Genomic DNA, 11,412 nt, shown 5'->3' with positions numbered 1-11,412 from the left:
AAACAGTTACGCTAATTGAATGGGTTCCATTCAATGAGAAAAGCGGAAGGGGAAAGGACATTGGACAGATGAGAAGTAACAGCTACTCAGGAATGTTTGGGGTTCGGTAATTTGGTATTTTATGTGCTCATAAAATGCCTTTTATGATGAATGGGGCTAACGGTGGGCGTGGCTCGTTTGCTCTACGGTTCTGGGGGCATAAATCATCAAAAGTATTTATTGTATATTAGCTGCTCTAATCGCAAAGTCTTTCAGGCCTCCAGCTGTCGGTGATGCTGCTCCTGCTGCTGCTGATGCTGAGAAGAAGGTCGCCTGCTAATAATTTGCCAGTTGATTGCCATTGGCGTTGACATCTTTCGAATACAAAAGTAATTAATGTTTTTTATGGTTTGTTGGGCGATGACTTTGCTTCCAGCTTTACTATGAGATTTAATGTCGCTCACAGAGGAAGCCCGCAGTTTGACCCCTGTGTTTGGGCTTCAGCTTGGGCTTGGGCTAGGGATGGGAAGTTATCTGCGGCTGGCTGGCTGGCTGGCTGGCTGGGCCAACGATTAATTTCAATTAAAATTGCCAATGGGCAAGCGCTTCCTTTGTGCATGGATGTGCACTAATATCAACAGTTGGCATAGCGATGGCCGACATCATAATTAGCAGTTAATTACGGTCACATTTAATGCATTCGTAAATTGCAGTTGTGCATCCAGTTGACATTTAAATATAATGCGTAACGATGCAAGTGACAGACTTGAAAATATCCAGTGATGCGTAATAATAAATATTTTATTTCCTCAGAAGAAATGTGCCGCATTACTGTCATTAATTCGCATCCTAAAATTATGCTTTAAAGTAGCATCGCGATGCATCGGTTAAAATTTAATTATAGAGATAAAAGTAAAAGCTATGTACAAATATGAAAATTGTCCACAATTCATAAAGTGACCTGTATCTCAGCTATTTGAATGCCGATCGTAACGTCCTTTTGCACAAGAATTTCTCCGAGACCAAATGTGTACAGAAAATAGCGTATGTATATCTCGTCCCTATCGAAATTGATCCATGCAAGTCCTGTTTAAATCAAAGCGTACTCGTGAGGACTTTTATCCTGCCAAATTTGATCCCGAACGTCCTTGTGATTATCGAATAACTAACGAATTACAACTTACGTATTTAGAGTTAGTGTATATAAATATATAAACTTGTAGTTCGACTTACAGTTGTACCTTTACCCAATTTTCTTACAAATTTAGTGTTAAAAAAAAAACAAGTAGGAATTCTATAATCGAGTGTGCTCGACTGTAAGATACCCGCCATCCATTTTGAATAAAAGCAAAATATCGCGGTATAAAATGCTCAAAATATACCAAAATAATATACAGAAAATACTAAAAATATGCCAAACGGTATATTTGGTATATTGATATACTACCACATTCAAAATAATTAAGCTTCTTTTGACTGTTACATACATTTCCTGCCAGCACAAAGTTATAATACCCTTCTACTCTATGGGTAGCGGGTATAAAAAAGTAAGCGGTTTAAACAGGCGTGAAATGAAGTGAGATTCACGTGTAAATGGCGTGCGGTGTCCTTTCAACTGTTTCACATTTTAATTCGATTGATTTATGTATTTAAAAGCAGCTGCCATCTGAAAACAACCTTCCATAGAATATTTTAATAATCATTAAATTGATATTAATGCCGAGATTACAATAATCGTTGAATGCTATTTTTAAGTACATTCAACACTCGATATATAAATAGATTCGATGCACATCGAAAAGTATTCAATGAAATTCATTCGACATAAGCTGGAAGCAAAATGGTTTTAAAAAGTCAAAAATCATTGTACTGCAATGCTCAAATTTGTGAATTGAACTTGAGTTCGTATCGTACGCAACAGGCACTTTCAAGTTAAGCCAGATTGATGATGCTTCATTGCGTGTACGGTAAATAATGAAATTGAAATAATAGAAACAAAGAAAGGTTTTATATTCAATTGAAGTGCCACTTCAGATCTCTTCTCTCGCTGCCAGACTGTCGTCTCTTACATGTATCGATGTCGATTTCGATGTCGATGTTGATGCGAATGTCGTTGTCTTTTACTTGCTCCACAGAATTCAGCCTTTGGATTTTCACGTCTCAAGTAAATTGCCATAGTTTAAATCTGAATGAAGTGCTTTAAACAATTCGACTTTTTCATATTTCTTAAATGTGTCGCATAGAATTTTATTGTGCAGCAAATATGTAGCTGTCAGACACATTATTTCGCAGACAGTTAAACATAAGTAAAATGCATTCCTGACAAAATAATTAATGCTAATAATCAAATTATAGATAAAGCGTTGACACTTTATGCATGTTCAAATGCAGCTTGGAAATAAGACAATTAAAAGCAATTTTGCAATTAGTCGTTTATGCATGAAACGAGATTTATTATTCGTTCAATATGTCGCAAATTTCGTAATCCAATTATAGCTTTCTCCTCCTCTTCTCTCTCTGTTTAGCTCTTTTACATTTTCGACACTTTACTTTATGCAACTGTGCTGCAAATTGTGATGATTTGAATTGACATAGCAAGACAGCCAAAGTAACAAAATTCACATCATATTTTTTTAGACTCGTACATCAAAACATGGAGAGAAGTAAAAGCAAAGTTGATCGACTTTGTTACGCACTTCCAAGTGTAACTTTACTTTATTGAGAGAGCATTGTCAATGCAACTCATTCGTGTTAGGGTACATTAATTTGATTCTGGAAAGCAGAGTTTTATATATTTTTACAATTCGCCGTGTTACTAAATGGATAAATGACAACAATGATAGCTGCTAATGGCTTTACAACGTCGTCAGTTCAATGCGATTGCAAATGCAGTTATCATGTCAAATAGATTGAATGAATAGATTCGTATTCAGCTCAACTAGCAGATAATAAGTTTTACCTTAAAATGTGTTGCTTTTTTATTTGTTTGCTTCATATGTAACTAGCTTATATTAATTTTAGTTAATTTTTATTTTAGTTGTTTTAAGAATTTGATTTTTATGTGACATTTTTGTTTAGCTTTATTTGCTTTTTTGAGGTGCTACTTGCATATATTCTTCATTTAATTTTTTTTTAATCAGCTCTTGGTTAGTTTTGTTTACTGATGTTATTTTAAGAAAGTTTTAAAGAATAAAAGACTATTAGAAAATATACGTTAAGCTGTTTATTTTTTTTGTTTTTTCTTAGTATTTATTTTTAGTTGAACTGCAATTTATTCAACTTTACTTTTATTAAGCTTTATTTATTTATTTTAGGAGTTACAATTTATTTTACTATATTACATTTTTTAGATTTTTGTCTAGTTATTTAAATTTGTTTCAACTCTTTGCTTAAATTCTGTAAAACATTTCCCTTTCACTGTAAATTCAATATTTTGTAAGTAATTTTGTGCATACGTCTGCAACGTTCTGCAATGCGTTTTTATGGATTTTCATTGTGACACGCTTAAGCTTAGTGCAAATACTGGAATGAAAATCTGTGTAAAATTGCGTATTGACATTTTACAAATTTATGTGATGTACTTGGCAATAAATGCTGTCAATAATATTCATTCACACACAAATATGGTGAATGCGGTTATTCACATCTGTGTGTGTGTGTGCGTGTGTTGTTTAACACAATTACTCCCGCATTTTTTATGGGCATAAAAGGTAAAAAAATGAAGCGCTTTGGCAACAGTTGCAGTCGAGACTCGGTAAACGGCAGTTTGGTAGTTGGCAGTTTACAGTTTTCAGTTTGCAGTTTGCAGTCGTTGGCCGTGACAATCGTTTGTCGTGCATCCTTATACGCATCCTCGTCGTTTATCCTTTATCCTTTATGCAGTGCATTGTTGTATCTAGCATGCGGCACTCAGTTGTCGTATTTGTGCTGTTGCATCGTTTACATATCCGTCGACGTTGCCATTCATTTTATGCACTTGCCGACAACCAGAGAGAAGGCAAAGAAGGAGGCAAAGAAGGAGGCAAAGAAGGAGGCAAAGACGAAGGACAAAGGACGATGACAGTTGCGCTGGCTTTAAGCTTAAAATGTCGCCCAAGTCGGTTGCAGCAGTCTTCATGATTATAGCAAAGGGCGGGGGATGAAAGTGCTTTTGGTCTGCATTGTTTCAGCATCGCTTGAGCCGTTTGACTATCTGTCTGTCTCTCTGTCTAACCGTCTGGCTGTCTGTCTGTCTGTCTGTCTGGCTGGCTGTCTGACTATTTGGGTGCCAAATGAAATTGCCACTAAACAAAGCAACTGCCACCGGCTGCGCTTATACAAGAAGCACCAAACACTCGGACAAGCACAAAGCACAGTTCCAACCGTTTGCTGACAAGTGTCGGCTTATCACCATCCACCACACACACACACACACACACACACATACAGCAGCAGCTGCATTTACAACAACACAACTTCTAGTTAAGAGTTACTAATTTAACAAGTTGCGGCATTCAGATGTTCAGAGTTGCAAGCTGCGAATTACACATTAATTAGCCATTGGACCAAGTAGAACTTTGTCTGTGGACGAAGCTCAAAATACAAGCTTGGCACAACCAAAATACCGAGAAAACAACAGTGCGATTTACTTATGCAAGAAACAAACTTAAATTGACATAATAATAAGTGTCCAAACTCAACTCGAATGTCAGCTTGCTAAGCTTGCTTAGTTTTTTTCCCCATAGCTGCGATGTAGTTAACATCTGCTAAAACATCATTTGATACTAGGCAACTATATTCTACAAATGTAGAATTGTACAAAATAAAATAGTGAACAAATATAAATTGCAATAAATATAATTATAATATTAATTTATAAATCTAAGTATAAAATTGTTTTTCTTAAGTGATTTACTGTCTGAACACTTACCGAATAGAATAAACGTTAGGAACCACACCAAATAGTTTACAAGAAATGTTTGCAAGTTGGTTCATTTTAATTCCTGCTTATAAATTTAAATGATAATTTACAAGGACAAACCTTTTCAAACAAAAGTTAAGTCACAAACCATATCAACTATTTTAACCAATGCTCAAAGCCTTTATTTCATTATCTAATTGTTACATGTTATGCATTTTTTAATGCGAATTCTGTTTTCAAATTTATTGAAATATGTTTATGAAATCTTAATCAATTTTTGTACATATTGGGTACTTTGAATATTTTTGTAGTTTTAATGGAAGATCTACATCATGATCTATTTTATATAATATTATATAATGATCACTTTGTATCTATGATGCTATGATGCTATGACGACAATAGATCTCTTAAATCTTTAAATCTAAAATTATATTATTGTATTAAATGAGTTTTCTGTTACCTACATATATGGCTTCTTATACTTCCTTCATAGTTTGGAGAAATTACATTATGAACTTTTCTTATAAATAGGAAAATTAATTATTACTTAATTAAAATAGCATGTTCTTCGGATGAAAATTCAACGGAAGAAGAGCATTTGTTAAATATCAAAAATAAGTTTTTTGTTAAATTCAAGAAAAGTAATTTGAAATAGAGTAATGTATTTACCTCTACTACAAACTATCGATATATCGATAGTTTTGTCTAGTTTCAAAAGGAGTAGACGACACTTAGATCGCTGACAGATTTGAGAGACAAAAGCGACACAATTCAAGCAAATTTGGAACGAATAAAATAGTAAAATTTTCAACACAGTCATCGAATTCGCCATCTACCACAAATACTATTTTAGATAGATGGAATCACGAAGTGGGGATCGTCAGCGTCGAGCCTCGGCCAAGTGCAGTGCTGCCCCGACGCTTCCCTCGTCGCAGGATGAGGAATTCCATTTGCGGATGATTGATTTGTATGCTCAGCAGCCGTGTCTGTGGAATACAACACTCTGCGAATACCAAAACGCGGAGCTGAAGCGTGAGGCATGGGAAGACATCACACGACATCTGGGCTCCCATTTGAATGCCTCGTTTGTGCGCAATCGCATTCAGAGCATGCGATATCGTCTCAATGTGTACAAGCTGCAGCTGCTGGAGTACAAGATGAGTCCCGAGACCGCCAAGATGCCCGAGAAGCTCTATTTCATGGATAAGTTTGACTTTCTTGACTCCATCCTCAGCTTGGACGATGAGCAGTCTCCGCCAGAGAAGTCGGAGAGCGAGACGAGCGATGTAAGGTCGAGTCTAAGTATTTCCAGCATTTGTGAGCAACGTGTGCAACAGGAGCAATTGAAGCTGCCGCAATTGGTGCAGCGTCTGAAAGCTGCCAGTCAACAGCTGCCAGAGACAAGTCAAGTGCTCGACGTTTCGTTGAGGAGTCACTTGCAGCGTTTGAGTCTCGTCGAGCAGGGCAAGGAGTTGACCAGCGATAACTCACTCTTGCATATACCCAGCGTGGTGAGGAAGCGTTTGCAGCAACAGTTGTCACAGGCAGAGCCAGAGCATAAGATGAACACAGAGGTAGAGGCGGAGACAGAGACTGAGGCAGAGAAGAGCAGCTCCAAGGCAAATGTTTCACTGTTGAGCATTCCACAAGCTTCGCTGCGAGCTAAACCAGGTGATTCGATATCCAAAACGCGTGTGAGCAAGCTGCCAAAGCAATCGAAGAAAATGGAATTGTTGGAGGCGCAGCAGCTATCCGATGACGAGGATCTCTATCGCCTTCACTGGAGTGTGCGGCGAGAGCAGAGTTCACGTCGTGCTGTCGCCTTGCCACCGAATCACGAGTTGCATCCATCGCAAGCGATGCCGCCGCTGCTCTTTGGCACTTCTCTATCCCGTTCTAGCACGAAGAGTCGTAGCACTTACAACGCGAAAACCTAATCAAATTAATTTCAATTTTCCCATTGACAACCGCACATATCTGTGTGTGTGTATGTGTGTGCTGCATAAGTGAACTCTTTCATTAAATCGCAACTTAAGTAACTCAATCGATTAATTAAACAATAAAACAGGCTTCGAAGCTGCTTAATGTTAATTGCAAATTGCAAATCGTATTGCATGGTTTTTTTAATTATAGAAATTAATTACATTTTCATGCGCTCCATTCTCACAATAGTTACTAAGCTGTGCCTTAGTTCATGCTTAAATGCATTTTGAATTAGAACTTAATTGAAAACATATTAAATGTTTTATCATACCAGCAAAAGTTCTTAGAAGCTGACTATAAATTTAAAAATCTTTACAGACATTCGGTCAGTGCATTTGAATATCTGTAGAAGAGATAAAAAAACTTAACTGAATGCGATTTCAGATTGACAAATCTCATTGAACAATATATACAAATATATTTAATTTAAATATTATTTTAGTATAAGCTTCAATGATGCAGATTGTTGTTTGAAGAGGTGCGTTTTACTTTAGCTGATTTGACAATTTTTATTTCCATGATATTGACGTTTAGCTTGTATTTAGAATCTTTTTATCGTTAGTAGTTAGGCAGATTTGTTTTGGTATAACTCCAATTGCTCAGATATGATGCAACTCTAGAACATTGGAAGAAAGGGAGTTCGACTAGTTCGGTACATCTCTCAAATAATACCGGAGGTGTCCCAAGGCCAGCTCAGTGCGAACAGAAACCTCACATAGAGCAAAAGGGCAAATGCTAACTTGATCTCAGTGTTCAGTACACACAAGGACTTAGCGTATGGATCCTTTTGTCTTAAAGAGTTTTTATAAGTTGGAATTAAATTCGAATAATCTAGAAAACTGAAACATTCCATTAAAAGTTGTTTCACTAGAGTAACCCTAAATAGTTCTAAGCGAATAAAAGTTGTGGAGATTTAAAGTTCAAATTCGGAGTAAAGCTTCCCAAGTTATTATTGCTTTGCAGGAAGAGATTTTGCCATAACTTGCATATCAGCATTGTATGTTCGACAGGGCGTGAGATATACGTTTTTGTTGTGGTGAACTCGAGAATTGCATCTTTGAGCTGATGATAAATGAAATATTCTCATTTCCGTTTTCGGCTGCAGAGCATCAAGTAGAGCAAAGTTCATTTGACATTGTTGCATAGTCGTAATTTCATTTCCTCTTATCTCCCCCTTCTTCACTTGAACACGTTTTTTTTTAGCTTTTCCCTTCACATCCTCCTTCAGTTTCCTTCCGTTTATGTGCTAATCTCTGTCACGCTCTAGCTGTCAGCTGTTGCTGTCTCTGTTGCACGCATAAATTGGCAAAATTTTAATTTTCCACTAGATTTGCGTGGATTTTTTTTGCTCCCTTCTATCTTTTGTCTTCTTTTTTTCAATGTTCTTTACGGTTTGCTTTGATTTTTGCACACATCCGAGCACTTTTCGTGTGTTTGTGTGTGTGTGTGTTGTGGCTAGTGTCTGGTACGCTGTCGTTGGCTGTGAAGCAAAGAAAGGATCCCAAGTCCATGGCGAGCGCATTCTTTTATCTTTTGTTGCTGTTGTTATTGCTTTGATACCCAGCCCAAAGCGGGCATGCCAAGCTCTAGTCAAGCGGAGACCTTCCTTTCGTTGCAGTCGCAGCCGCATCCTCATCGTTATCGACTTCCTGCTTTGGTATGTCCTGCTTTTTGGTCACGGACTAAGTTTGCCAAAGTCTCCCAAGTGGAATCAGCAACTATTTTCGTCGACAGCTCTGTCTGCTTGTCGCTTCCGTTCCCCAACGCTCGGGCTGCGGCAACGCGGCGTATGATGAATTTATTCTGTGGCACAGCCAAGGGGGAGCGAACATTTCGTGACTGAGTGATGAGCGATGAGCGATTGACAAAACGTTAAGACGCCAAACAGAATTCAAGTAGTTGTGACTGTGAGCGGCAGGCAGACAATAAAATGAAGTTGACTGCGTCGAAGAAGAATAAGAAGAAGAAGATGATGACGAAGAGATGTGGATTAAATAGAGGGAAGCGGGCGAATCGAAGAGCAAATGAGATGTTATTGTTCTAGGTTAACCGCAGCGATGGGGCAAAATGGGATCTGAGGAACGACAGTGCTCAAATGGCATTAAATCGTTTTCACTATTTGCATTTGCATTTGCCACAGTCGCAGTCCCATTCACAATATTCTTTTATTCCTATCATTTTGTCTCGGTCTCTGCCTTTGCTTCTGCCTCTGCCTCTGCTTCGCAGCCTTCAAATAATGTCAAAAATTTGTTTCTTTTTCTCAATTTGAGCAAGCGACGTGCTCATTCTCGATTTGATTAATTCCAGTTCTCTCTGCCAAATGAAATGGAAGGCTACCTCGATGAGACATCTGACGAGGTGTGAGAATCCACAGCAGAGACAGACATCGAGACAGAGACAGAGGCAGAGAGAAAGGCAGAAAAAGAGCGAGAGAGCGAAGCAACTTGCACGCAACTTGGTCATGATTTATGAATGAGATAAAAAGTCTCAATGGCAAAACTTTTGCCGTCTCCCAAGCGACAAAGCCGCCATCGCCATTGCTGTTGCCGTTGCCTTTTACCACAGCCAAATTATTTTTAGCCGCTCTGGTTTGAGTTGCCCACAACAAACCGGGCTAAATAAATTACAGTTGAGGCTTGAAAATAATATTCGCCTAAAGCGTTTGCCGAATTTAAGGCTGTGAGTCGGCTCAACTCTCTGGCATCCGGCATCCTGGGCGCTCAGCCAAATGTTAAATGGGCTCATTAAAAGCAGCAAAATCCAATAAAATTGCCAGTGATGATGCGGGGCAAAAGGGGGGATCGAGTAAACAACAGCAAGTTGAGTACATTGAAAGTGCTTTGTTATTTTGTTGCTTGCTCAACTTTATGTAGAACTGAAACAATGAGCTCTTATGTAACCGAAAAGATATTAAGCATAATTACTCAACAATTTGAATGTCCATTTCTAAGGGGTCGTATGTGTGTGTGTGTGTGTCTCAGTCACGATCAAGGACACGCAGCTGCTCCTCGATGCATTCGCAACACGCTTCATCGAATTCGGTAGCTTGTATGTACTTCTGGACACCATTAAACTCCTTTTTGAGAGCAGCAAACGAGCTGGAGTAAAGCATTTTATTCTTGATCTTTGCCTGCATCGGACACCACAGCATCAGGAAGAGCTTCTCCTTGAGGCACGTGGATGAGGCGCCCTGGCACTGATGTTGATAGGCATAATCGTAGACCGCATAGCGACATTCCTCGGGTCCGATCTTGCGCAAATCTTCAAGAAAATCATCATATTCAGCATCGCGTGCGCCAATAATTTCAATGTTGATTTCGCGCTCCTCTTTGATGGCGAAGATCACATAGCGATGTTGCTTCATCTTGCGAATGTCCTCGAAGATGTCCTTGCACTCGCTGGCCACCTCAATACCCGAAGTCATCTTGCTGTCGCTGCGAGAGTGGTGAATGGTGAGTGGCGAAAGGCCCTTAAATCAACCAATCAGTTAAACAATCAAAATTCCAGACTCACCAGAAAATGTACTTGCTTTTATGATTTTAAAATTTGTGTTTGTTTCGTTTGGTATTGCTGAAAATTCTAAAGTTGATTCTTAATTCAGTGAAGAAAGCAAACTATTAAATCAAAGCTAGCTGGGAATGATTCTTGATTCATTAATTGACTATAATACTTAAGTAAAAAATCTATAGAAAACTGTAAAGGACATATATTCTGTGCAAATAATAATAATTTTAACAGTTTATTTGAATAATATTAAAATAAGTTTTACAAGCAAGTCACAAGGCTTAAAAAATATGACAAATTTTAAATATACGCGTCTCAATGTCAACAAGATATACCAAATATATACCGAAATATACCTAAAATATATTAAGCAATGTATGGAGAGATATACCTTAAATAGCCCAAACAAAAAAACTACTGTAAAACTACTTAAATATACTTCTACAAATATATATAGCTGTATTATCGTTATAATATACCATATATATGTTACCTTTAATAAACCCAATAAAATTACTGAATACTACTTACTACTGTGGGCAAAAAAGTAAGGTGAATTTGTTTGTAAAATGAAAAATCTTTATTTATTCTACTAAATCAATATCATGCACTTCATGATAAAATACATTTATGCACACTTTTTTTTCTATCCTCGAAACATGCCAAATAGTCCCTTTTCGGTATAGCCATCAGTGCCTTCTTCGATTTAGCTTTTATCTCCTCAATCGACTCGAAACGCGTTCCCCGAAGTGGTCCCTTCAGTTTTGGGAATAGTCAGAAGTCACACGGAGTTAAATCAGGCGAATACGGTAATTGTGGAACGATATGCCTCGAATTTTTGGCGAAATGGTCAAGAAAAACGTGAACGTGTCGTTTTTGGTACCAAACGAGATTTGACTTTTCGTAGGCCCAAATGGTATTTCAAAATGGTTTTCACAGATCTTTCTGATATTCCGATCATATCAGTAAGGTCTCTAATAGTCAACCGACGATTTTTGCCTCCACTTCATTGACGTGTTGGTCATGTATTGACGTCGATTGTC

At 37.8% G+C, this 11,412-nt stretch overlaps 2 protein-coding genes across 2 annotated transcripts; one reads left to right on the top strand and one right to left on the bottom strand.

The window, feature by feature from the left end:
• Window positions 1–5,619: 5,619 nt before the first annotated feature.
• Window positions 5,620–6,979, top strand: LOC132795684 (uncharacterized). The gene has a single exon (XM_060806545.1). The coding sequence runs from the start codon at window positions 5,740–5,742 to the stop codon at window positions 6,817–6,819; it is 1,080 nt and encodes a 359-aa protein (XP_060662528.1). The 5' UTR covers window positions 5,620–5,739; the 3' UTR covers window positions 6,820–6,979.
• A 2,711-nt stretch (window positions 6,980–9,690) lies between these two features.
• LOC132795930 (cofilin/actin-depolymerizing factor homolog) lies at window positions 9,691–10,487 on the bottom strand. The gene is made up of 2 exons (XM_060806894.1): window positions 10,379–10,487; window positions 9,691–10,299 (listed from the first exon to the last, which is right to left on the bottom strand). Exon 2 carries the CDS (start codon window positions 10,287–10,289, stop codon window positions 9,843–9,845), a length of 447 nt encoding a protein of 148 aa, XP_060662877.1. The 5' UTR covers window positions 10,290–10,299; window positions 10,379–10,487; the 3' UTR covers window positions 9,691–9,842.
• Window positions 10,488–11,412: the final 925 nt, after the last annotated feature.

The sequence above is a fragment of the Drosophila nasuta genome, chromosome X, assembly GCF_023558535.2.
Source record: "Drosophila nasuta strain 15112-1781.00 chromosome X, ASM2355853v1, whole genome shotgun sequence".
In the NCBI taxonomy this organism is placed as follows: domain Eukaryota; kingdom Metazoa; phylum Arthropoda; class Insecta; order Diptera; family Drosophilidae; genus Drosophila; species Drosophila nasuta.
This window is presented reverse-complemented; position numbering and strand designations above follow the sequence as displayed.

Excerpts from the sequence above, each read along its gene's own strand:
- LOC132795930 (XM_060806894.1), bottom strand. The coding sequence starts at position 10,289 with ATGACTTCGGGTATTGAGGTGGCCAGCGAGTGCAAGGACATCTTCGAG.
- LOC132795684 (XM_060806545.1), top strand. The coding sequence starts at position 5,740 with ATGGAATCACGAAGTGGGGATCGTCAGCGTCGAGCCTCGGCCAAGTGC.